This window comes from Propithecus coquereli, unplaced genomic scaffold, assembly GCF_000956105.1.
Source record: "Propithecus coquereli isolate 6110/MARCELLA unplaced genomic scaffold, Pcoq_1.0 Scaffold449, whole genome shotgun sequence".
NCBI lineage: Eukaryota > Metazoa > Chordata > Mammalia > Primates > Indriidae > Propithecus > Propithecus coquereli.
The window spans coordinates 76,352-100,453 of NW_012150274.1; the positions used below are offsets into that span (position 1 = coordinate 76,352).

At 57.7% G+C, this 24,102-nt stretch overlaps 2 protein-coding genes across 3 annotated transcripts in view; one reads left to right on the forward strand and one right to left on the reverse strand.

Moving 5' to 3' along the window:
* The first annotated feature begins 455 nt into the window (after positions 1 to 455).
* On the forward strand, positions 456 to 11,614 carry INPP5E (inositol polyphosphate-5-phosphatase, 72 kDa). The gene is made up of 10 exons (XM_012654789.1): positions 456 to 1,282; positions 5,861 to 5,984; positions 6,703 to 6,800; positions 7,870 to 7,994; positions 8,215 to 8,334; positions 8,633 to 8,740; positions 9,227 to 9,388; positions 9,467 to 9,582; positions 10,150 to 10,286; positions 10,665 to 11,614. Exons 1-10 carry the CDS (start codon positions 456 to 458, stop codon positions 10,795 to 10,797), a joined length of 1,950 nt encoding a protein of 649 aa, XP_012510243.1. The 3' UTR covers positions 10,798 to 11,614.
* Positions 11,615 to 14,634: 3,020 nt separating this feature from the next.
* PMPCA (peptidase (mitochondrial processing) alpha) overlaps positions 14,635 to 24,102 on the reverse strand; it is an 11,465-nt gene continuing 1,997 nt past the window's right edge. The window contains exons 1-11 of one of the 2 annotated variants that reach the window (XM_012654792.1): positions 23,788 to 23,861; positions 23,468 to 23,550; positions 21,493 to 21,587; positions 20,367 to 20,467; positions 19,676 to 19,939; positions 19,310 to 19,402; positions 19,111 to 19,229; positions 18,858 to 18,948; positions 18,638 to 18,700; positions 16,646 to 16,790; positions 15,168 to 15,344 (exon numbers count right to left, since the gene is read on the reverse strand). In XM_012654792.1, the coding sequence (XP_012510246.1) occupies positions 15,175 to 15,344; positions 16,646 to 16,790; positions 18,638 to 18,700; positions 18,858 to 18,948; positions 19,111 to 19,229; positions 19,310 to 19,402; positions 19,676 to 19,939; positions 20,367 to 20,467; positions 21,493 to 21,577 (1,131 nt within the window). In that variant the 5' untranslated portion in view covers positions 21,578 to 21,587; positions 23,468 to 23,550; positions 23,788 to 23,861 and the 3' untranslated portion in view covers positions 15,168 to 15,174. Of the gene's footprint in view, positions 15,345 to 16,645; positions 16,791 to 18,637; positions 18,701 to 18,857; positions 18,949 to 19,110; positions 19,230 to 19,309; positions 19,403 to 19,675; positions 19,940 to 20,366; positions 20,468 to 21,492; positions 21,588 to 23,467; positions 23,551 to 23,787; positions 23,862 to 24,102 lie in introns of those variants that run through there. The other variant, XM_012654791.1, reaches the window with a different exon arrangement.

A 24,102-nucleotide genomic window follows, 5' to 3' on the forward strand; every position in this document is an offset into this window, starting at 1 on the left:
GGGGGCCGGGCGCGGTCGCGGTCGTTGCCCCGCCTGCCCGCGCTCCGCCCCGAGCGGCCGCAGGGGAGCGGGGTCGGGGTCGGGGCCCACCGCCGGCCCCCGCCCGCTTCCTCTACGGAGTGCGCCCCGTCTGCGAGGCGGGCGCCCACCTGCCCCACGGTCGTCCTTTAGGAACGTTAAATGCTCCTGAGGGAGCCGTGGGCCCTGACCGCGGCGTTTTCCTTTAGGGATTGCGGGGACTCCAGGACATCCAGCCATGCAGCAACGGCCCCTGCCCCTTTGGGACGGCCCCAGGCCTGAACAGGAGCCACTGCCAGGTTTCTTTCCTGTGCTGCGCCCGGTGACCTCTGACCTCGTATCCCTGACACTGTGTGTTGCCCGAGGCCGGGGGAGGAGGCCTAGCCAGGAAGCGTCAGGCTGCGGCCGCCCATGAGGGCTGGCGAGGCGGTCTGACTATGCCGTCCGAGTCAGTGTGCCTGCGACCTCCCCAGCAGCCTGAAGGCAGGATGCTCAAGGGACAGCTTCCAAGCACAGAAAAAGACCTCGCACAGAGCTCCAGCCCGGGGTCCCTGCCCTCCACCGCCTTCCAGGGCCCAGAGAAGAGCCCGGTGCTTCCTTTCAGCATTCCGGCAAAACTTAGCAGCGCGGACCCACAAACAGAGGCAAAACCCATCGCCCCGCGGCCCCCGGCCAGGCCCAGGCCCAGGCTGGAGCGAGCCCTGTCCTTAGACGACAGGGGCTGGAGAAGAAGGCGTTTTCGAGGCAGCCATGAGGACCTGGCAGCCCAGAATGGGGCCAGTCCCTCCAGGGGTTCTGAGCAGAGGGAAGCCCCCCCGAGCCCCACCCCCAGTCTCTCCCCACCCTGCCTGAGCACCTCCTTGCAGGAAATCCCCAAGTGCCGCAGGGGCCCAGGCAGCGAGGAAGGGAGCCCATCTTCAGGGGGTACGTGTCTCTCCGGGGTGCTCAGCGGCTCCCTGGACCTCCTGCACAGAGACGAGCTCTGCACAGCGCACTCCCCCAGGTTGGCCGGCCTGCGTCCCCCTCGCCCACCGCCCGCCATGGACCTGGACATCACCTCCAGCTCCCTGAGGACGGCAAACAAGGTTGACTCGGATCATGCCGACTACAAGCTCCGCATGCAGACCAGACTGGTGCGGGCCCACAGCAGCCTGGGCCCTGGCCGGCCCCGGAGCCCCCTGGCCTGCGACAGCTGTTCCCTTCGCTCGGCCAAATCTGCCTTCAGTCTCCTGGCGCCCATCCGCACCAAGGATGTCCGCAGCAGGTAGGGCTGGGTGCGGGGTGTGTCAAGGCAGGCTGCACGAGAGCTGCGTGACTGTGTGGTCACGGTGTTCATGATACATCAACAGAGTAAAGCGAGTCTACCCGCAGCCACCCCCGCGCGTCCCCAGGTCTCTCCGCGTCATTCCCGAGCTATCCCTTTGTGTTTCAGAATTTGTGGGTATGATGTATCTATAACAATACATCATCTTGACTCGTTTAGATAGATGAGATCGGGTGCTGCATGCTATTCTGTATCTTGTGTTTTCTTTCTTGATCTCACTTTGTCTTGACAACTTCCTTGCCAGCGTGCATGCCTCTGCCCCGTCTTCTCTGCCGCGGCAGTGATGCAGCGGGCGCGCCGAGCCGTGCCCACGGCACACGTGTAGGTGCGCTCCAGCTGTTGCTGGAGGGGATGCTGTAGCCAGCCGCTGAGGGGCGTGTGCCCATGTCTTCCAGATGGATAGGTGGACGTGAACTTGCCGGGCCCAGGGGCCAGGGCCTCTGCAATGACCGTGAGAACACCCCACAGTCCACCCACACTTGGGGAGGGGAGAGCAGCCAGGCCTGGCTTGTTGCACGTGGTTTATTGGGGACCACTCCGTGATTTCTGGAGCCACAGGCTCTCGCTGTTCTGTGATTAGATTTGCTAAATGCTCCATCATCAGGTCCGCTGGCCCCTCATCCTACGGCTGAGGGGTTCACGTCAGGAGGACGCACAGGCCTTGGCTTCCTGCACTTGGATTTTTTGTGACTTTAATAACTAATCCATATTGACTTTTTTATAGCTCGAAAAGAACCGGGGTGCTGCCCACGATGTTGTCCCTCTCATGACTCCCAAATGCATGCCTCCAGCTCACCTCTCCGAGGCCAGAGCTGTGAATTTACCAGACCAGGGATTCCAGAGATTTTTGAGCTTGGCCCCTCCAAACCCATGACCTCCTCTCCCAGCCTGGTCTCGTCCTGCGACCGTGGGATCTCGGTCTCGGGGCTGTGCTGGGCCACCCTGCTCCCTTCCCTTCCTCTCCTCCCCACGGCCATGGTGCCCAAGTCCCGTCAGGCTGGGAGGGAGTGGAGGGGTGAGGTGGTCCCCGTGTCGGTGTCCTGGGGCCGCTGTAACCAATGACCACAGACTGGGGGGTTTAAAACAGCAGGACTTGACCATCTCCCAGTTCTGTGAAATCAGCGCGCCGGCCGGGCTGCGTTCCTTCCAGGGCTCTGGGGCAGACCCTTCCTCGCTCTCTCGCCCTTGGATGCAGCACGTGCGATCACACGTGGGACAGAACTGTTCCATGCGTTAAAATAATTCACTACAAACTTCCTTTCAAATGGTGAGATTTCCTAGTGCATTTAAAGTATTATTACACTTTTAACGTTACGTGCAGCTTACTTAGATACGTCCTTTGTAGAACGTGAGAATCAGGTCTCAAAACTGGATCAAGTCATTTACAGACAGCCGGGAGACGCTGGGCTGATGGGGCGTCTCACCCAGTCCTGCTGCCAAAGGGCCCCCCATTTCCAGACCTTTGGTTTGTTCTAGAACAGGGTTGGCAAACCTTTTCTGTCAAGGCCAGGTAGCACTTTAAGCTTTGTGGGCCAGAGGCCGTGTCACTGCTCAGCCGCCATCATAGTCGGAAAGAGCCACAGACGCCATGGGACCGGGTGGCCGTGTGTCAATGAAGCTCTGTATTTAGGGATGAAAACCTGAATTTTATATAATTTTTATGGGTCACAAAATACTATTCTTCTTTCTTTTTCAACCTTTTAAGAGCATAGAAACCGTTCTTAGCTCGTGGGCTGTACACAGGCCGTGCCTGGCCGGGCGGGCTGGCCGGGCCCTGGTCCTGAACGGCCCTTTGCGGCCAGGCCTGGAGGGGGCGGCGGCTTCCCCCGCCGACTCCTTTCTCTGGAAGCCGGCCGCATTGCCGTGGCTGCACGGGTGTCTCCACAGGACACCTGCACGTCCTGGCCAAGGGCGGGAGCCGGGCCGGGCTCTGCTCCAGAGCCTGGACATAGGCCAGTGCCCTTGGCCTGCCCCTCCCTGCAGCTGGGCAAACCGACCTCGGGGCTTCCCGAGTAGAGAAGACAGGCCAGCTGCCGAGCGGCCAGCCCCTGCTCGCCTGTGGTCTCCCGAGGCCGTCGCTTAGCGCTGCGCCCTGACGGCCGGTGCGTGAGCGTATCTGTCCTGTTGGGAGTTTCCAAGTTTTTAGGGTGAGATAAGCAGGATCCCGCTCCTGACACGGCGTACGTCACGTCCTGTGAACGTGAGCGTGGAGCGGGGAAGGATTTCTCACGGGTGCCGGTGCGAACGCTGGACGTGGCTTCCCTAGGCGGCCGCGGCTCAGGAGACGTGACCTGCCGCATGCCTTGCTCTCGCCTTCGGAGGACTCTTGGTCCCTGCGTGTGGGGTGAAGGCGCGAGGTTTTCCTGGCAAGTCGGATGCAGAGAAAGCCAGAGGTTGGGAAAGCGCTCAGGGGTCCCGTTGACTGACGGAAGGATCGACTCTAGGCATCCTGCCACCCTGGGACCGCTGTGAAGTGGCAGCAGTGTGACAAAATGAAATGCACACGAACAAACTCACAGTGACAAGAGGGCCAGAAACGGGCCCTTGGAGCTGAGGGGTCCTACCTTTCTCTGGAAGGCGGGTACAGGTGGTGGCCTGGAGGCCACCTTGGGAGGGGGGCGCCGGCCCACCCGGTGGGGCCGGCTCGGGGTGGAGGACGGAGCATTGACTGAGTTGAGTGGAGTAGCTCGGCCCCAGGGAAAAGCTGTCCACATCCCCGTGTCCTGAGCTGCCCTCTGTCCCCAAAGTGCAGCCTCATCACATCAGGGACCCGACCGGGCTCCCAGGGCTCGTCCTCAACAGGCAGCACCAGGGACTGCCCCCATGGCGGGAACAGGACCGAGATAACCAGGAAGAAGTGACCTCGGAAGACACAGAGGTGGCGTCCTTGAGGAGAGTCGAGACTCCGGTAGAGCGAACCGAGGAAGGATCCTCCAAAAGGAGCGGTGCTCGCGACTCCCAAGACAGGTGCTCCCCCGGCCGTCGGGGTGTGAGGCCGCGGGCAGGCGGAGGCAGGGGTGTTACGGAGGATTGCCGAGCCGATGCCATCCAGACCCTCTGTCCATCCTGGCGTCACTGGAGCGGGACAGGCAGCCGCGGCATCTATTGGGGTGCCCAGTGCCAGTGAGCTAGGGCGTCCTGCCTGGAAACGGGAAGGAACCCGACTAACACTCGCAGGGGACGGTGGAGGCTGTGCGTGGGGGCATGGTGTGACTCCACAGGACAGGCGACGTGGTCTCTCCAACGGACGGCCAGGGGCGCGTCGTAGAAATGACGAGACGTGAGAGGCAGCGTGGGCATCATCTAGGTCCTCGTCTGGGGGCAGCCTGGCCCTAGCCTGTGTGAAGGGCGGGGGTGGAACTGGGTTGGCGCAGGTTCCAGAAGGAGGGCTCCTGAAAGAACAGGGGCTACGAACAGCGCGACTGGGAAAAACCGGAGGCTTCCGCAGTGAAGGGGGCGGGAGCGCCAAACTCTTGCCTCCCGCTGCGAAAGAAAAGGTGTCAGAAAGCGCCAGACCAGAAGGGGCAGCACAGTTACTGTTTGGAGAGGAGCCGGAGACGGGCGTAGCCAAGTCTGCCTGGTCCAGGGGCAGATATGTTTCTGAGTGGTTGGAAATGAGACAACTGCAGTATTTCATGGTGTGAGAATATCATATGACGTTCTGATTTCAGCATCCATACAAATAAAGTTTTATCGGCACAGCCATGCCCATCGGGTCAGTTGCGGTGGCTTTTGCGCTATAGCGACAGAGGCGAGTAGCTGCGACAGAGACCAGGTGTCCCGTGAAGCCAAAAATATGCGCTGTTGGCTCTTCCAACGGCTTGCCACGCCTCGTGGCGGAAGCTGCCAGCGTGGAACGTGTGCTGGGCTGGGGCAGGACGGGGCTGGGGGTTTTTGGTTTTTGTCACAGGCTTTGAGCATAATTCGATGTGTTTGGCCATTTGCGTGCTTCATCGTGTTACGATCTGAACGTGGATTGAAACCGCGGGGTGTCATAAACACAGACGTACGTATCTACACGGGGCCTTTGGACCTCCCCGTCCTAGACCGTCCTCCTGGTGTTGGGCTGCGGGAGAATTGGAGAACCTGCCCCTCCCCAGGAACGCGCTGCGTGCACCCCCCTTCGCGCACAGCGTGGAAGCCCCTCTGTACACCCCTAGCCTTCCCAGGCCCTCGCCACCAAAAAAGCCCGAAACATCACCTTTGTGCCCGTTTCCCAGGAGGCAGCTGCGGTAGTGTAAATCCGCACTGGGCGTGTGCACGACTGGGAATGGGGCTCACTGTCCCCCAGAGCAGGCCATGAACACTGACTCTGGCCCGCGAGCCTGCAGGGCCTACAGAGAGTCCTGACCCCCGGGGCGCAGCTCCCGCCACCCCACGGGGTCTGCTCTTCCCCCTTAGGGGCACACTGAGTCCCCAGAGATGTGTCCAGCACGGCCCCTCCTGTGCCCAGGAGGATTCCTGGGCTGTTGCAGCGCCGGGTGTCTGGGCCCCAAGGTCAGTCTCTTCTCTCCACAGGAGCTACCTAGAGGGGAGTCTCCTGGCCAGCGGGGCCCTGCTGGGGGCGGACGAGCTGGCCCGCTACTTCCCGGACCGGAACGTGGCTCTCTTTGTGGCCACCTGGAACATGCAGGGCCAGAAGGTGAGCGGCACTGGGCTGGACGTGATGTGCGTGCAAAGGCATCTCGGGACGGGCGGGGTCGCCTGGGGAGCCAGCTCCCCAAGTGGCCTGGGCTGGGAGGGACAGAGCCCCACAGCTCACCCACTGCAGCCCACAGCACAGGGTAGTGAAGATGGGCGAGGGGGTCACACACTTCCTTTGTGAACGTCCTGGGTCCCTGGCACCCCCACTGCCCCTCCCTGGCCACGTGGCTGCAGAGAGGCTGGGAATGCAGGAGTGGGCCCCGAGCCCGCCAGGAATTGCATCTGTGCTCGTGGGAGCAGGGAGGCGTGCCTGGGGACAGCCAGTGGTGCCCGCCCAGGGGGACACTCAGACTAGGGACAAGCAGCGAGGGGCTGGTGCCCAGGTGCTGAGCGGGCATGGCCCGGGGGCCAGCGCAGCCTTGACCGTAGACTCGGAGGTCATTGTTAGACAAACTCGTGTTTGGAGAGGGAAACTGAGGCAAGGGCGGCCCACCCAGACCTGGAGCATCTTTGGTGTTGGGCTCCTCAGAGACCAAGCACACATGGTTCGTCAATTGCTAGGCAGATCCCTTATCGGCTATGGCCTCAGTTTCCCCTCATTCAGAAGAGTCTCTCGGCACCACTTCTAGATGCCGCGGCTGGGATGCGGGCACAGTGCGCCTGGCTTGGGGGGAGCCTGCTGGCCTCAGCCAACCCCACGTGGCTCTTCTCCCCAGGAGCTGCCACCAAGCCTGGACGAGCTCCTGCTTCCTGCCGAGGCAGACTACGCCCAAGACCTTTATGTCGTCGGGGTGCAGGAGGGCTGTTCCGACAGGTAGGGCACACGGCTCAAGCTCCCCAACTGCGCCGGGCCTCCGCGTCCTGCTGGTGGGCTCCGAGACCCCCACACACGGCCAGGCGCGGGCAGCCGCTAAGCCTGGGGTGAACATGCGAGTCAGTTTCTTCTCAAATGGCGACTGAGAGATTTAAAGTGAATAATATTTTATTTTTTGTAATCAAATAGTTGATTTTAAAGAAAGGCAGCCAAGGCCAGGCTCACTGGCTCAGGCCTGTAATCCTAGCTCTCTGGGAGGCCGAGGCGGGCAGATTGTTTGAGCTCAGGAGTTCGAGACCAGCCTGAGCAAGAGCGAGACCCCCGTCTCTACTAAAAATAGAAAGAAATTAATTGGACAACTAAAAACATATAGAAAAAACTAGCCGGGCATGGTGGCGCATGCCTGTAGTCCCAGCTACTCGGGAGGCTGAGGCAGGAGGATCGCTTGAGCCCAGGAGTTTGAGGTTGCTGTGAGCTAGGATGACGCCACGGCACTCTAGCCAGGGCAACAGAGTGAGACTCTGTCTCAAAAAAAAAAAAAAAAAAAAAAAAAAGCAGCCAAGAGCGAGGTTGGTGTTTTGTGCAGCCTGGTGGCCCCCGGAGGCTCTGCCAGCCTGCCCGAGTCGCCCTGGGGGGCCTCGTGTGGGCTCCGAGTTGTGATGAGAACAGCAGGGGCCCCCTTGCACCAGACGGTCTGCAGGAAGGGCTCTGCCCTGGGGTCCCTGGACCCCACCGCTGCCTGGCCTGCAGGTTGGGGCAGGCGGGGTGCCCTGCCAGGGTGGGAGGGAGCCCAGCGGGGTCGTGGCAGGGATCCAGGAGTGGCCCACACCGGAGCCAGAACTGTGACCCACCGGCAGGTCCAGGCTCCTGGCCCCGGAGACTCTCCTTTTGCAAACAGGTGCCCACGACGCCCTCCTCTGGCTCATCTGCCATTCTCAGTGCGAGGCTGCGAGCCCAGATCGCGGGTTTCCCCTGGTGGCTCCTCCAGGGGCCCGGGCAGCGGGTCTGGGGGTGGTGGAGCTGGAAGGCGCCGCGTGCCCGCCGCAGCCACGCGTCCTCCTCACTGCAGGCGGGAGTGGGAGACTCGTCTGCAGGAGACGCTGGGTCCCCACTACGTGCTACTGTCCTCGGCGGCCCACGGGGTGCTCTACCTGTCCCTGTTCATCCGCCGGGACCTCATCTGGTTCTGCTCAGGTGGGTGCAGCCAGGGGGTGGACGGGACCCCACACACGTGCTCCCCTTTCATGGCCCAACCTCTGCCTCAGCTGGGAGACAGAATCCAGCCTTCGGGGTCGCTGTGTCCCACGTGGCTGCCCTGGCGACCCCGCCCCTCGCACGAACAGGGACACGACCCACCGGGCCAGGGGCGGCGTCCCGCGCAGTGAACTGAGGGGCTCTCTGCCTCCCTGCGCAGAGGTGGAGTGCTCCACGGTGACCACACGCATCGTGTCTCAGATCAAAACCAAGGGCGCCTTGGGCGTCAGCTTCACCTTCTTCGGCACCTCTTTCCTGTTCATCACGTCGCACTTCACCTGTAAGTCACTGGCGCCTGGGCCCCGAGTGCTGCGCGAGGAGACCTTTCCTCTCCACTGACAGCCTCTGCGGGGCAGGGGAGCCCGTCACCTGGCGCGTCTCCGGGGGCTGCAGCGTAGCTCTGCGCGTCTCGGCCACGAGCTTGACGAGGACCCCGAGGGCAGACCTCGGCGTTCAGGACCGTCGCCGGCAAGCCCTGCCGCAAAAAACCGGGCCCAACAAAAGCCAGCGGGGGGCTCTTTGCGGGGGACTTGAGTGTGCAGAACCCCGTGTCCCCCGCCTGGCTTCTGTTCCCACAGCTGGGGACGGGAAGGTGGCGGAGCGGCTGCTGGACTACGCCAGGACCGTGCAGGCCCTGGCCCTGCCGCGGAACGTGCCGGACACCAACCCCTACCGCTCCAGTGCAGGTGAGGGCCCGCGGCCAGCTCACACGCGGGGTCTCCTTCCGCGCCCTTCCATAGTTCCGCAGAAACAGCGTCTGCAGCTTCTGAGAGTCAAGGTCAGAGCGGTTGCTCTCAGCGCCCAGCTCTCAGGAGGGGCGCCTTGGCCCGGTCGGCAGCCAGGCAGGCGCTGCCCTCCAGGCTGAGCGTGGCATCGGCAGCCCCGGTCCGAGTCCTCTCTGCCCACCGCACCCCTTCCGCGGCCATGCGGTGAGGCTGAGACGTGACCGTCGCTGTGTGAGCCCCAGGCCCCTGCGTGCTCCTGAGGCTGCTCCGGGTGGGATGCCGCCCAGAGAGCCCAGGCTGCCCGCCCCTGCCTCCCTGCCAGCCAGCACCGAGACCTCTTCCTTTTGGGGGAGGGGAGGGACCCAGACCGAGGACCCCCTGTCACCCTGCCTGGGCCCGGCTGCCTGTCGCTGAGGCCTAATGCCAACACACATCCAACATCTGCAGCGGATGTCACCACCCGCTTTGACGAGGTGTTCTGGTTCGGAGACTTCAACTTCCGCCTGAGCGGTGGGCGCGCGACCGTGGACGCCCTCCTGCTGCAGGGCCCGGAGGCGGACGTGCCGGCGCTGCTGCAGCACGACCAGCTGACCCGGGAGATGAGGAAAGGTGAGTGACCTGGGGGGCCGCAGCCCAGGCGAGCCAGCCTGAGCGCCCGTCCCGGTCTGAGCGCCTGGCCCCTTGCAGGGTCTGTCTTCAAGGGCTTCCAGGAGCCAGACATCCACTTCCTGCCATCATACAAGTTCGACATTGGGAAGGATACCTACGACAGCACGTCCAAGCAGAGGACCCCTTCGTACACGGTGAGCGAGCGCCACACCCGCCCTGCCTCCCAGGCAGCCCCGGCCCTGCCACCGTCCACCTGCCAAACACGATGGCTTCAAGGCAGGGACTTCCCATGAGCCAGGAGCTCACGCCTAGCGTCGGGTCAGACTGGCACGCTGCCCAGGCCAGCGCCCGAGACAGCCTGGCCCTGAAACTCAGTTCCACACCCTGGCCGTGTGTCCTGGGCCCAGCGACCCCGTGTCTTGAGTCTCCTGTGGCCGAGAACAGGGCCACTGGACTCTCGCACTGGCTTCCTGAGCTGTCTGCCGGGCACACCTGCCTCCCTGCCGCGCCTTCCCCCAGGCCCACGGCTCCAGGCTGGGCACATCGTGAGGCCTCTGGGAAGCCACTGAGGCAGAGCCCGGTGAGAGCAGCGAGGGACAGGCCTCTGGCCCACAGACACCAGCAACGAAATGCACATGAGGGTGGGGGTCCAGGAAGGGGCTCTGGGGGCCTTGCCGAAGGACAGCAGGAGGGGCGCAGGCCAGGCCCCATGGCCCCTGGTGCGTAATTGGTCCTCCTGCTTCTGGAATCTCTTCCTGAAGGACCGGGTCTTGTACAGAAGCCGCCACAAGGGTGACATCTGTCCAGTGAAGTACGCTTCCTGCCCTGGGATCAAGACGTCCGACCACCGCCCCGTGTATGGCCTGTTCCGAGTGAAAGTGCGGCCCGGGCGCGACAAGTCAGTGTCTTCTGTGCGCGGCCTCCCTCTGGGGGCCTGGGGGTCGGCGGCACGTGGACGCAGGTGTTCGTGTCGCTGTCATATCACGTGCAACATCCAAATAGGAGCAGGGTGTCCTGTGTGCCTGGAGAGGCCCAGGAATCCTCGGGGCTAACCCAGAAGCTTGTCTCGTGGCCTGCAGGGCTACTCTCTGGGGTAGCAGGGAGGCAGGATCTGGCGCGAAGCTTTAGGGAGCGAAGCTGAGACGAGCCCGGCGGGTGGCAGGGGCCCCGGGGGCTGGGGGGATGGAGGCCCTGGCAGCGGCCCTGCCCTTCCGTGGCGGGGGCTGGGCAGAGCAAGGGCACCCTCCCAGCGGTTCTCTCCTCCTCTCCTCCACAGCATCCCACTGGCTGCCGGCAAGTTTGACCGAGAACTGTACTTAATAGGAATTAAAAGACGGATTTCAAAAGAAATTCAGAGACAGCAAGCGCTAAAGAACCAGAACTCCAGCACTATTTGCACTGTGTCTTGAAGCTGCACGAGGACTCACCAGCTGCAGCGGGGGAGAGCATTTGACCAAAAGTCACTGGAAGGCGGAAGCATCCGCCACTGGGTGGCCTCTCACCCTCTGGGACCCTCGTGAGCCAGCCCAGGCTGTCCCACTTTCTTCTCAAGCGGCACTGTGCCCTGCCGTGTGCGTGTCCCAGCAAGGAAGCCGGCCCTCAGCCTGAGCGCACCTGTCCCGGCCAGGACATGTCCACACGGGCACAGGCGGAGATCGGACCCCACACTGTAGCACCGCAGCGCCCACGCTTCTGCCAGTGAGCACCGGCACTCTCCCTCAACACCCTGTTCATGCCTTCACACCCGCATCCATGTCTCCGGATCTGCGTCCTCCTGGCAGCCCTTCACAGCCCCCGAGAGCCGAGCCCTTCCTCCTCCGAGTACCCCAGGCTGCACGGGGGTCTGCAGAGGCTGGGCTGGGGCCGGGCCACCCCTCAGACCCCTGGAGTGCCCGAGAGCCCAGCTGACGAAGCCAGACACTTGGGCGTGACGCGGTCTCCCTCTGCTAGGCTGCAAGTCACTACCTCGGGACAAGGAGGCCCCAGCTGAATGAGACACTGTTTGCCATCTCCTGTCCTGTGAAAACATGTCACAGTTTCGTAGCATCAGCCACAGAAGGACATTAGTAGAGCAGTGCTGGGACCTGCCGGAAGCTTAGAGTCACCACTGTCCACCTGGCCAGGATCTGCCGCCACGTCCTGGGTTTTTTCTTGGAGAGGGTTCGAACTCGTCCTTGCTCTTTGCATCTTACCCCATCTTTTGAAAAAAATAACGTAGGCTTTGGATGTGTGAAAATCTAGGGACATTCAATCTCGTCTTTTAAATTATTTATTTTTCCATATTTATGTTTTTAAATAAATGCATATATTGGATCTTAAACTCTCTTTCTAGCCAAAGATTGAATCTTGGGAAGGAACAACCTATGTGTACCCTATTCTTACAATGTTCTTACTTTAAAAGGCTATAAAATTCAAAGGCAAAAAGTCTGGACTCAACCGTCAGGGTGCCAGCCCCGCTGTGTCTGACTCATGGCTGCCGTCAAACCCCGTTCCCCGTTTGCTGCCCCAGAGGTCGGCGTCCACTAGAAAAGGGTCTTTCCAGGGAAAAGTGAGTACTTCAGACTGGAGTGGACTGTGATGAAATTATGAGCAATTCCAATAAATAATGTAGAAAACTTCTATTAGCATTACCTTCCAAAATATGGAAGCAATACACACCTAATCTGTTGATAAAAATGAGAGAAACGCCATTAGCGAGAGGTTACAGCCAGCCCCGTCTACACTATTTAGTCCATACGTATGAGATTTTGTTCAAACAAACCAATTAATTGAAAATCTCTTTGTTACAAAGATTTTTATGGTAGTGGGGCTGGAAGTGAGTCAGATTGATGGATCCTGTCTCCGCATTTTCTCTGACCCAAACCACAGGGAAGAGGTTTCAGCCTGAGCCCGGCGTGCGTCTGCTGGGCAGGGTGTGGAGAACTCCGTGTCCTTGGAGGACCACTGCACATGTCCAATAAGATCGCGGTTCAAAAGTCGAGTGGTTTCCTTGATCCTAGACATTAGATTTTAGATGAATGGAATTTCACTTGGAAAATTAGTTTAAAATTCAAATTAACGCGATCGAAGTTGGCCAATAGCAATGGAAAACAAGCTTCATAAAAAATTGTGAAACACAACCGAGTGTGAGGGCATGTTTTTAAAATTCAGCTCTCATTCTCTCAAGACATTCGCTTGTGTCTTTCATTCAACAAGCGTCTCCGGGGTCCTGCTCCGGGCCTGGGCGGGGTGCAGCGTGGGGCAAGCGCACTCTGAGATGGGACCGCACGTGGTGCCAGGCCGGGTCGGTGTGTGGCCAGGCACGGTGCCAGCGCAACGCTGGGCTGCAGAGGAGGACTGAGGAGGCCCACGGAGCGCCCTCGGTGGGGGTGGAACGAGAGGGAGCCCCCGCTGGCGTCTGCTTCCCCATCACCGGACACCAGAGCCTGGTTAGCGGCAGTTTCCGGATGCGGCCGAGCTGCTCAGGCCTCTGCCCTCACCGTGACGCCTGCTACCGACCACGTGGAACAGCTTCGCATCACCTCCGTGTGCTGCCCGGGCTTTCCCCCCAACACGGTGATGCTAGCAAGTTTCCAACCAAAAATTCAATTAGAATATATTACACACCATTCTCCTCTGGCTCCAGCCCCAGTGGACTGGATTCTACCAGGCAGGGAGCAAGCTGACTCCCCACGAGGCAGATCCTGTCATTCCGCTGGTGTGTGCGTTGGAAGGGTTCCAGGTTTCCAAGATGTACGACAGGCCAGTGCTGGGAAAACCGAACCACGATTTTCCTCTGCTCTCAGGCCAACACGACAGCACAGAAGACTTAGGTGACCCCAAAATATGTGGGGATTTCCCCCCACCCAGAAGCAAGCAAGCAGTTTTGCAGGAACACTCTGCGTGTGCTTAATTCAGTCCTGACAGTCCTGGAGGCGGCATCAGATCCCACAGGGTGAGAGCTCCATCCACGATGGCCCCCAGACGCCACCGGCGCGTCTGGGCCTTCGGATCTCTGACCTGCTGGTTTCCAGCTGGGCTCCCAGGACCCCTTTGGCTTTGATTTGCTGGAGCGGCTCACGGAACTCGGGAAATCACGTTTATGGGCTCCTTACAAAGGATGTTACAAAGGACGCAGGTGCGTAGGGCGAGGAGTGAGGGAGGGGCGTGGAGCCTCCCTGCCCACCACCCTCCACGTGTGCAGCCACCTGGAAGCTCCCTGAGCGCTATTCTCTTGGGCCTGGTGTGGAGACGCCCCTGGATGGGCGCAAATGAAGAACGGCGACGGCGTGGAAATGGACCGGACACCGGGGGTGGGGACACAAGCAGTGGGGACACCCAGCAAGGCCTCCTGCAGCATCCGTCCTCCTGGGGGTGGGGCGGGCCCGCTCTGGAGTGGGGGTCTTGGGCAGAGGGGAGGACTGGAGGTCAGAGAGATTCTGTCTCCTGAGGCTGCTCCCGAGGCCTAGAGCACCCCAACAGTTACGGCCAGACTGTCCTTGGAAGCCAAGAGCCAGAAACCGCGAGAAAACCACTGTCTAGATAGACATGTAAAATGGTACCACAGCCTGAGCACAGTAAGAGAACTGAAAAACAGAAGTAACGCTTGAAAGTCTGATTGCCTTAAAATACCCACTCCCTCCTGCATCCGCGTCGCAGAGCTGGGCTTCTTAGCTGTTCAGAAACTATGACTAGAGACCATCCTCTTCTACGCAAACCGTGCGGCCCGACCTCGTGCAGTGCGCTGGCTGCTGCAGGCCGGCAAGCTGTCCTCTGGACTGTGGCCGCACTCAGTGACTCCGGGTGGTTAACGCAGGTTCCCAGACCCAAGCTACTGACGCCCCCATCCCCGCACCCCCACGGGGCTCCTCGGGTGATTTCTGTGTGGGAACCACTGATGTACACCATGTCAAAAGTTTTAACCTGCCGCCTCCCAAGCAGCCTGCGGCTGTCCCGAAACCCCAGCAGTGTCTGCAGGCCGAGTCCCGAGGCTCCGCGTCCCCACGTTGAAGCGCCACGGCCGTGTGCCGCCACTGCCCCGCTCCCTCAGCGCTCTTCAGCTCTGGCCCCGTGCACACCCGACCCCTCTGAAATCAGCATGCATCTTACAGTTAAAGGACAAGAGGCGTCAAGGTACTGGCTCAAGCTGGACGATTCTCAGGGAGAAAGGTCCCTGCTTTAGGAAAGTTGTCAGTTAAGACAGCTTTTAACAGCTCTCTCCTCAACCAAGGGAGACAGAACACACCGTGGTAAGAGAGACGTTCACCATTTTATTACCAGCAACGATGGGTGTGCACGCACACACAGACACGCTCTGCAAGGCAGGCTCTGCCCCCTCCGGTCCAGCTTGTCAGACATGAGTCCTGGGACCCGTTGCAGAATACCGCGGTCCAGTGTGTGCAGCACGGGTCCCCCGGGAAGTTGGGACCCCCCGCGGGTACCTCTCTGCTCAGTGGCCAAGTTCCCAGGAACCCATATGGGCCCCACAGGCCAAGAATTCCGGACAAAGGTGGACATACCTGCCTGGTTTTGCCATGGCGAGCCGCCTTTAATCTTTCTGCACTTTGCCTGGTTTCTAGCTTGGAGTGGTGAAGGTATTTATTCCGCTGATTGGCATGTTCAGGCCTGACGGAATGGAAACCAAGCAGTGTTCTGGCAACGTCGACTTCCTTCACCCAGTTGAAGAGCAGAGTCCCTTCGTGCGCAGTTTATGGAACCAGGCGTCTCACTAAATTCACACCCCAGGTAGCACGTATAGAAGCAGACTCTGTCCACAGCCGCCGGGCCCAGTGGCATCTGGGGGGACTCTACCGGAAGAGCCGGTACGTCCTGGGCAGGCGCCCGTCCTTGCTCAGCAGCGCCGTCTGGATGTGCTCGTAGGTGGGCAGGTCAGTCAGATCGCCCAGGGCGGCCACTGCTGGTTTCCCTCGGAGCATTTTAGAAGCAACTCTCTTGATGTCTTCTGGCTTCACGTTGCCTAGTACAAGAGCAAGAGGACGTCAGACACGCTGTTTGTCTCCACATCAAGGCTGTGGTCACTGAATGGACCAAGGAGGCCCCCAATCTACGTCACTCCCACCGTGCTGGGCCAGCTGATGAGCTAAGTCGGGGCGAGATGACAGACGTGAGTTGTTCTTAGTAAAGGGGGAAGTGCCAGAGTTTAAAATGGTTTTCAAACGCACAAGGACATACCCAGCAGGAGTTAATATATTGAGAAAAGACCAAGCTCCTCGCCTGATGCATTAACTTTATGACAGGTCTATAGAAAAAAAACCCAAATTCCTCAGGGCTGCGTGGACAGAAGGTAGAGTTGGAACGAGGGACCCACAGGGCTGCACCATGGCAGCAGCCTCACACGCTGCCCGGCCTCTGGGGGACCCGGGAACCACAGGGAGGTGAGTGACGAGAACCACATCCTGCAAGGAGAACGCCCCATGGAGACTTGTTTTCCTTGGGGAGACTGGACGCTCGTGCTCAAGGATGCAAAGGGGATTCCTAAAGGAAGGACAAGGGCCCACGCAGGGGCAGGGCAAGACTTCATGCCCAGGAGGACAAGGCGGAGGTTCCCTCACTAGACTGGAGACGCCACTGGGCGACGTCCAGAGGCAGAGCCTACCTCATGAGCCGCTCTGTGCCAGGTTTTGAAACTGGCCCCCAGAAGACGCCTATGCGAGCAAAATCTGGCGCACAACTGGAGGAATTTCAAGGACCACCTGAAGGTCACTCACTGGGGCCACAGAAACCTGGGGCTGAGACACCTGCCAGAGAGCCACAAACAGCAAAGCACTGTCCCTAGTGACTCTGGCATTCTGCTGAGTGCTTGTCACCCACTAGTTCACTGAGTCCTCTTTCTTATTTATTCCAGACACACAGTCTCACCATCGCCCGGGCTGGAGAGCAGTGGCATCATCACAGCTCACTACTGCCGCAGACTCCTGGGCTCAAGCGATCCTCCTGCCTCAGCCTCCGAGTAGCTTGGACTACAGGAGTGTACCACTGTGCCAGGCTAATTTAAAAAAATTTTCTTGTAGTGATGGGGTCTCACTATGTTGCCCAGACTGGTCTCAAATTCCTGGCCTGAAGCAATCCTCCCAGCTTGGCCTCCCAAAGTGCTGAGATTACATGCGTGAGCTGAGGACACCTGGTGAAGGCCCAGGCTTGCGGATGGGGCAGCCATGCCCATGGGGGCCCACGAAAGTCCGCAGGAAGGCGAGAAGGTGTCATCTGAGCCCTGACCTAGGCCTTCAGTAGCCACCTCATTACCAACATGGTACTCACGGATGAGCGTGCACAGCTCATGGGGCAGCTTTCTGGAATGTGTGGCCAGCACCTGCCTCCCCACGTCCTCGAAGATGACAGGTCTAGACTCCAGGTTCATCATGAGCATGGACATCAGCTGAGTCTTGGCGCGCTCCAGCTCCACCTGGGGCCAACAACCAGGTCGGCAGGGCCTTTACACCATCACCCACCTGTCACAGCCCTGCAGGCTACCGGAGGCCCGGATGGGAACCTGTCCCAGCAAAAGGCCTCCGGGTACCCTAAGCTGAAAACCAGGAAGGGAAGGGCCTTCCCCTGTGCCTGGGCCCAGGCCCAAGTCAGGAGAAAACCTGCCCCGTTTCCTCCCTGGCATCTCTGGGTAAGAGCTGACACTATACCTCATGGGGCTTGTGCCGCGTTTGAAATAAGAGAGAAATGTGCTTCCCTGGAGTTCTTTTTTACCGTCTGAGTGTCATGCAGCAGGAGAAGGTAAAATGTTAAACTCCCAAACTCCAGGACCCCAAAGCAGCCACACGGGAAAAGCAGGAGGAGAATAATGCAACACAGATCCTGGGGCTCCAGCAGACCCGATCAGGGCACAGGCAACTGGGTTTCGTAAACTCCTTGGGAAACTCTGAGGACAGCCGCCTCCGTCCCGAGGCTCCAGCCAGTTACAGGAGCTAAACCATCAGGGCCCCGTGAGTCAGGGTTACGGAGCTGGATCTGAGGTACGTGCCAACGAATCTAGGAGCTATCAAACTTTGAAAAACAAACACTGAAAAACGGATTGGCTGCTGAGATACTGTTATCATCTTCTAAGTAAAATAATTCCCAACTTAAACAGGTCTTTTTTGTTTTTGCCACTTTAGGCAAATATCTAAATGAATTTATCTCAATGGGCCTCGCATTAGCGAAAGGTGTTGTTCTCTAGTAGCATACTAATGGAACTCAAGAATGTTCATTTTTAAACACAATTTTTTTCTTAAATAATGCTTTTGCAGTAAAAAATGAACATGGAGCTGGGTGCAGTGGCTCAGGCCTGTAATCCTGGCACTTCACAAGGCCAAGGTGGGAGGATCACTTCAGGCCAGAAGTTTGAGACCAGCCTCAGCAAGAGCGAGACCCCATCTCTACTAAAAATAGAAAAAATTAGGCAACTAAAAATAGAAAAATCAGCCGGGCATGGTGGCACGTGCCGGTAGTCCCAGCTACTCAGGAGGCTGAGGCAGGAGGATCGCTTGAGCCCCAGAATTGGAGGCTATTGTGAGCTAGGCTGATGCCACTGCACTCTAGCCTGGGTGACAGAGGGAGACTGTCTCAAAAAAGACAAAAAAAAAAAAGAAGTGACTATGTAATCACTGCAGAAAACATGAAACATGGAGAAAAGAAGAATTAAAGGCAAAACGTACAACACCTACAGGCACGATTCCCAAGCTGGCATGCCCTGATGCTGTGTGCGTGCGTGCACGCGAACTTCCTTACATGTGTGTATAAAAGTGGTTTCTTTGTGCCAGTTGTGGTCCAGGAGGTAACAAGACTTCCAAACATAAGGCATCAAAAACTGCGCTAAAGAAATGAGCAAGTGAAAACAGAGCCAGAAAAAGGCTAGAGAAGGCGCCGTGCTGCGGCTCATGTCGTGCGGCTGTGCCGCTGTCTAACTCGCAGTCGCCTTACGGGGGCGCCTGAGCAGGACGCGGAGACTCACTGGAGTATGTCTTCAGCAAAGCTGAGAAAGGTCACGTGGTCAGTCCCAGGACTCACGGCCGGAGGATGAAAGCAGACCAAGCACTCGGGAGGTGTGGTGGGCTGTGCTCGGTGTCGCCACCAGGCAGGAGGGCTCTGGGGGGCCCCTGAGTGCCACAGCCAGCCCTGAACCCCTCAGCTGCACCATCCTGCTGGCTGGTGTGGCCCTGGGGTTGGGTACTGCGCCTGCTGCCAGCCACTCCTACAATGTGGCTCTCTTGCTGGCAGGTGCTGTGGGCAAGCTTGGAAATGGCTCCACGCCTTACTTACCACGTCCACGGTTCCGCCCATCAAAATAAACTCCTTTGTGATGATTTCTACCATGTCTCGAACCTACAAAGGAGAGCAACGCCCTGAGAGTGTGGCCTGGACTCCAGCCGGCTGACCCCTCTCAAGCAGGGATGGCCCTGATCGGGAGGAGCAGCTGCAACGGAGAACTGAGGCCGGGGCAGGACCCGAACGCTGCTCCTGCCCTGGGGGCAGCCCTCACCTGTCTGGGGTCAGCGCTGGCGTGGATGCACAAGAGGCCCGTGTCTTCGTAGCTGTGGTGGTAGGAGGTTGCGTTGTACATCCAGTGGTGCCTGTGGGGGAGCGTGGAGTGCTGGGGTGGGGGAGGGGACCTGCCAACGTCAGGCCACAGGCAACTAGAGAAAGGACACCTGGAAGGTGGCATCGTGGTGCAAAAACCCACTCTGCCTGGTCTGGCAGCCTGAGGACAGCCACACAGAAAGACTGCAACCTACCTGTTGAGCACATTGAGGTACAGCCTGGAGAACATGCCCTTGCCGGGCCCCCCGGCCGAGAAGGAGCCGCCTCCCCCCATCATCATGTTCAACACGGCGAAAGGGATGAAGTCTTCCTCCTGCAGGGACAGGAGGGCAGGGCTTGGCCACAGTCCACACTGCGTCTGGGGCACGCCACCTGTCCAGGCCCTGGACTTACCAAGAAGGAACAGCTCTCAAGTCCCACCATGATGTGTGTGAGCTCGGGGATTGGGGTCGGGCCCAGGCTGACGTTGGACATATCCCTTTCCAGCTGTGACCGAGAACAACAAACGAGTGGCCCAGGTGAAAAACCACCAGGACTCGCCAACTTCCCAGAGCACCCTGAAGATGGCTATATAGAAACCGGGAGCCAACGGCTCCCAGCTGCAGTGGACACATTCCGTGCCATCCTGGGACAACAGTAACCTTAAGGCAAAGCCGCAAGTGCAGTAAATTTCTATCCCCCTCCGGAATAAACACAGAAACAAGTCAGAAGACATGTACACAGCCCACGATCGCAAGACCTTTCCTGTCACCACTTTACCTTGACAACCCCCCCAGTGTACTGTGCTACCGATCTGTCAACGTCCACGGCTGGCGCGCCCCCCCAGGCCGGCTGGACGCCCAGGAGGTATTTTCTGGCACATTCCACCAGGTGCTCGTGCTCGACGCCCACTCCAGCCAGCACCATGCGATCGGGCGTGTAGTAGTTTCTCAGGTAAGAACGAAGCGCTTCTCGACCAATCTTGGCTATGTTTTCTGTGGGGCAGAAACGGTGGAGGCCAACTGTGTTTTCCCTGTAAGCTGCCTGAGAGGGAGGGAAACAGACGCAAGTGACTGAAGGGAGCGCAGTGAGGTTTCCTCCGACCAGCCTCCACCCTCACCTCCTGCCGTGCCTCTGGGAAAATCCTACCCAAGCTGCTCTTTTAGCCAGAGTCTGGCAGTGGCAGCTTTGTGTGTATTCATAAAAATAAAATCTGCCTCTCCACAATGAAAATTCACAGGAAATGTAAAATGTAAGGGTCCTTTTATAGATGGGGTGAGAAATATCTTGTTACGGCAAGAATCGTAACACACAAACACTGCATAAACAGCAGACGCAGAAATTCAGAGTGTTCCATGAGCACCCATGACCTGCAAGGACAGGATCGGGGAGGGGGCCAACTGCTCCCCACCGCCCCTGGCGTTGTAAGGACCACTGAGCTGGAGGGACATTTGCAAGTTTTATGTTTTACCTCGTGAATCATCTCAGTGAGAAGCGGTTCTGGGTCAGGCCGCATATTCAGGTCCTCTAGCTCAAACTGGACAGCCATCCGTGTCATCTCGATTTCTTCATCTGCAAAAGAACCCAAGGACAAGGGCTCAGTCTACTCAGGCAAGAATGAAGAGAGCACTAATCCCGAGCCACGGAGCTGGGGCGGGTGCTGTTCCCTGGTGGGCGCCAGCAGTCACCGCTACCCTCATCTGGGGGGAGACCTGGGGGTGCTCGTGTGAGTGAGGGAAGCAGCACTGTGGTGAATAGAGATAAAGGGACTTGAGCCTCTCGTCCCAGTTCTGCCATGAAGCAGCCAGTGGGACCTGCCCCAGCCCCGGTGTCCTCACCTCTGAAAAGCACTGCAGGTGCCTGCCTGGCTATCTCAAAGTGTTGCCGTGAGGACACAAGATCAGATGTGAAGGCACTTAGAAAACAGGCACGGACTCCTGCCAGGGGAGCCATTTCATCAGCTAACTGCAGCAAATACCACGGAGATCACAGCTCCGGCCAAGTGTGGTGGCTCAAGCCTGGATTCCCAGCACTGTGGGAAGCTGAGGCGCAAAGATGGCTTGAGCCCCTGAGTTCGAGGCTGCAGGGAGCTGTGATCGCCCACCGTACTCCAGCCTGGGTGACAGAGCGAGACCCTGTCTTAACTCAACTGTAGCCCTGGACTGGAACGCTGAGGCTAGACTGCTGTGAAACGGGGCACACTCTTAGATCGTCTGGAGAAACCGACGCTCTCCTCTCTCCCATCCACTCCAGGCAGGGAACTCAAAGTCTTGCCATCTGCAAGGCCCATGAGGGTAATGGAAACCGCTGGCAGCATGCCAGTCAAGGTGTTGAAAAACACTATGAGGGTGCCTTCCTAAAACAAAAAAGCCAATTTTACTGAAAACATCAAAGGGCTCAGAGATGGATCAAAGTATTAAGCGCGCCCTGAAGTGCCAAGGACTTTTCCAATCACCAGGCTCATTTCTAACAAAATCACACTGTCACTGCTGTGCAGGCCCATGGCTCCACTGGCGCGGTGCTCGTGGCTGCAGCGCTTCAACAAGCCTCCCTGGTCTCCCACGCCCACCTCAAGCACTAGCAGTGGAGATTCACACCTGTCAGCCGGGGCTGCAGGACCACGTCAGCCAGCAAGCCAACCACCGTGTCCAAGCCTTTGCTATCAGCAGACACAGCATACATGGTGGTGTCTCTGGAAGGAAAAACAAGCCAACAGTGACCGGGCAGCTGGGGATGTTCACACCTGGTGTACCAGTGGGTACTGCCTACCATTTTGTGTCAGTGACCTGCAGACTTTTTTCCCCCTTTCCCCTCTTAGGGTAAGAATTCCTGGCAGGCAGGAACCCCATCTACACGGAGATTAAATACTTAAGCAAAAGACACTGCTGAGTCAAACTGAAGCCAATGCTGACGGAGATTTTTATAACCGCAGGCACTCTAAAAAGGGAAAGCATTTCATCTGTGCTTTCTGAGTGTATGCTAAATGACCAGACTGGAGGCTGGGCCCAGTGGCTCACGCCTATAATCCTAGCACTTTGGGAGGCCAAGGAGGGAGGATTGCTTTGGGAGGCTCCTGGCAGGAGGCCAGGAGTTCGAAACTAGTCTGAGTAAGAGACCCCATCGCTACAAAAAACAGAAAAAGTAGCCAGGCATGGTGGCCTGTGCCTATAGTCCCAGATACCTGGGAGACTAAGGCGGGAGGATGGCTTGAGCCCAAGAGTTAGAGGTTGCAGTAGGCTATGATAGTGCCACTGCATTCTAGCCTCAGTGATAGGGACCCCGTCCGGGGGGAAAAAAAAAAAACAAAAAATGAACAGACTGGAAATACACCCGGCCTTGGATGGCTGGGGGACAGAGACGACTTGGTTCTTACAGAGCTTGTTGTCTAGCTGTAACATTAACTCCCAGTGTGAGGCACCACACCATCAGAAGTGCACAGAGCTAAGTGGGGGAGGAACAGCCATGGAAAATCACAGATCTGAGATCAAGTGTAATCAAGTGAGACCATGTAGAATAGACACAATCGTCCCCCAGGGAAAGAGCCCCGTCAGGTGGGACACAGTCACCAGTGCCTTTGCAGAGGGGACTTGGCTAGACCTTCACCTGGGGAGGAGCCGTTCTCAGTGACAGTCCCATGCTGGGAAGATGGCAGGAACAAAAGCCTGAGCTGTGTCTGAGTCAGGACAGCAGCCTGCCTGACCAGAGGACAGAGCTCATCTGGCAAAAAGAGGAAGAGATCTGGGGTCTGAGGCAAGCTAGGGAGGACCTCACATACCAGGCAACGAGACTGGACATCACGCATGGGCAGCAGGAGCCAGGTTTCCTAAGAGACCTTGTTTTAAAACGTGAAGATATTACCTCCATGCTAACTTTAATTCTTAGCATTTAATGTGTCTTTTATGTGTCATTTTTTAGCATTCAAATTTAAATAATCAACCTTTTAAAACAGTTGTCTGTCATCTATGTCCACCCATCTCACACTGCCCAGAGCTTTCTGAAAGTGTTCCACACCTGGCACACAAAGATCAATACCCCAGCTCCTACCCTAACTGTGCTCCAGCTAATACTGCCCCGTCCCCTTCCCCAGCAGACTACTGCCTCTTCCAGCACTGAGCCTTGGCACAGTTCCCTGGGTCTGGAAAGCCTCCTGCCTCACTTGTCTAGCAAACTCCTCAGGAACCAGGCCCAGTGCCACATTTCCTATAATCCTGTTCCCAACTCCAGACCAATTTCATGGCTTGTCCTTCTGGCTCCCAGCGCCTTTGGCTCTTGGGTCTATTATCTATGCATGGCCCCTGCCCTATCGGCCAGCAGCTCGGGACAGGGCCTACTGTGGTATCCCTAGCATGGGGCCGCCAGCCTGGCTGAACTGATAGGGGTAAGTGGGTTTCCAGGAACTGTGTCTCTGTGTAAGTGCTGCCCGCCCAATTCTCCACCCAGGCCAGGGCTCCTTTCTCACCGTGAAGCTCCGCAGCTTCTCCAATGGGAGGGGCTCAGTAGGGCCTTAAGCAAGGATGAGAACAGCATTTTCACAAGGACACAAAGTAAGTTGGTATGTAAAAGCTGGTGTACCTTGACGTCTGGCAATCACAAATACCCCCGTGCTTTTCCAAGGTAAGCAGAATGTCATCCTTGCTGTCGAATCGAGCAGTAGACTAGTGAAAATGAATAAGAAAATCTAAATAAGCAATCCAAACAACCCCTAAATTATGATTAAGGAAATTTACTTTTGCTTTCAAAACACACAAAAACAAAGTATCTTTTAACTTAAAAGTCTTTTATTAGTATTAACTTAGCAACTTCATCATTTATTAAAATAACCATTCTAAAAAAGAAAAACTTGAAAGATCCTTCTCAAGTATAGTCTCAAAAATGATGAATCAGACACTGACCGAAAATGCCAACTTTTCCAAAAAGTGAGCAATTCCACTAAGATATTTCGCTTCATATCTTGATCCTGAATTAATAAGAACTGGTAATAAAAAGAAAATTAACAGGTTAAAGCAGATGTTCCAAATAAAAGATTTAGTCAAGAGTAACCTTTCAAAATTGTGAATATGACTCAATAACCAGATTTAATTATGTGAGGGTGACAGATACATTCACCGTTTTCATTGTAATGATGGTTTCGCAGCTATGTGTGTATGTCAACACTTATGAAATCACACATTTTACCTTTGCGATGGAAAACGTTTAGAATTACAGAA

Excerpts from the sequence above, each read along its gene's own strand:
- INPP5E (XM_012654789.1), top strand. The coding sequence starts at position 456 with ATGCCGTCCGAGTCAGTGTGCCTGCGACCTCCCCAGCAGCCTGAAGGC. Across the intron at positions 6,801-7,869 it reads CAGGAGGGCTGTTCCGACAG|GCGGGAGTGGGAGACTCGTC; the intron begins GTAGGGCACACG and ends TCCTCACTGCAG. Across the intron at positions 7,995-8,214 it reads CCTCATCTGGTTCTGCTCAG|AGGTGGAGTGCTCCACGGTG; the intron begins GTGGGTGCAGCC and ends CTCCCTGCGCAG.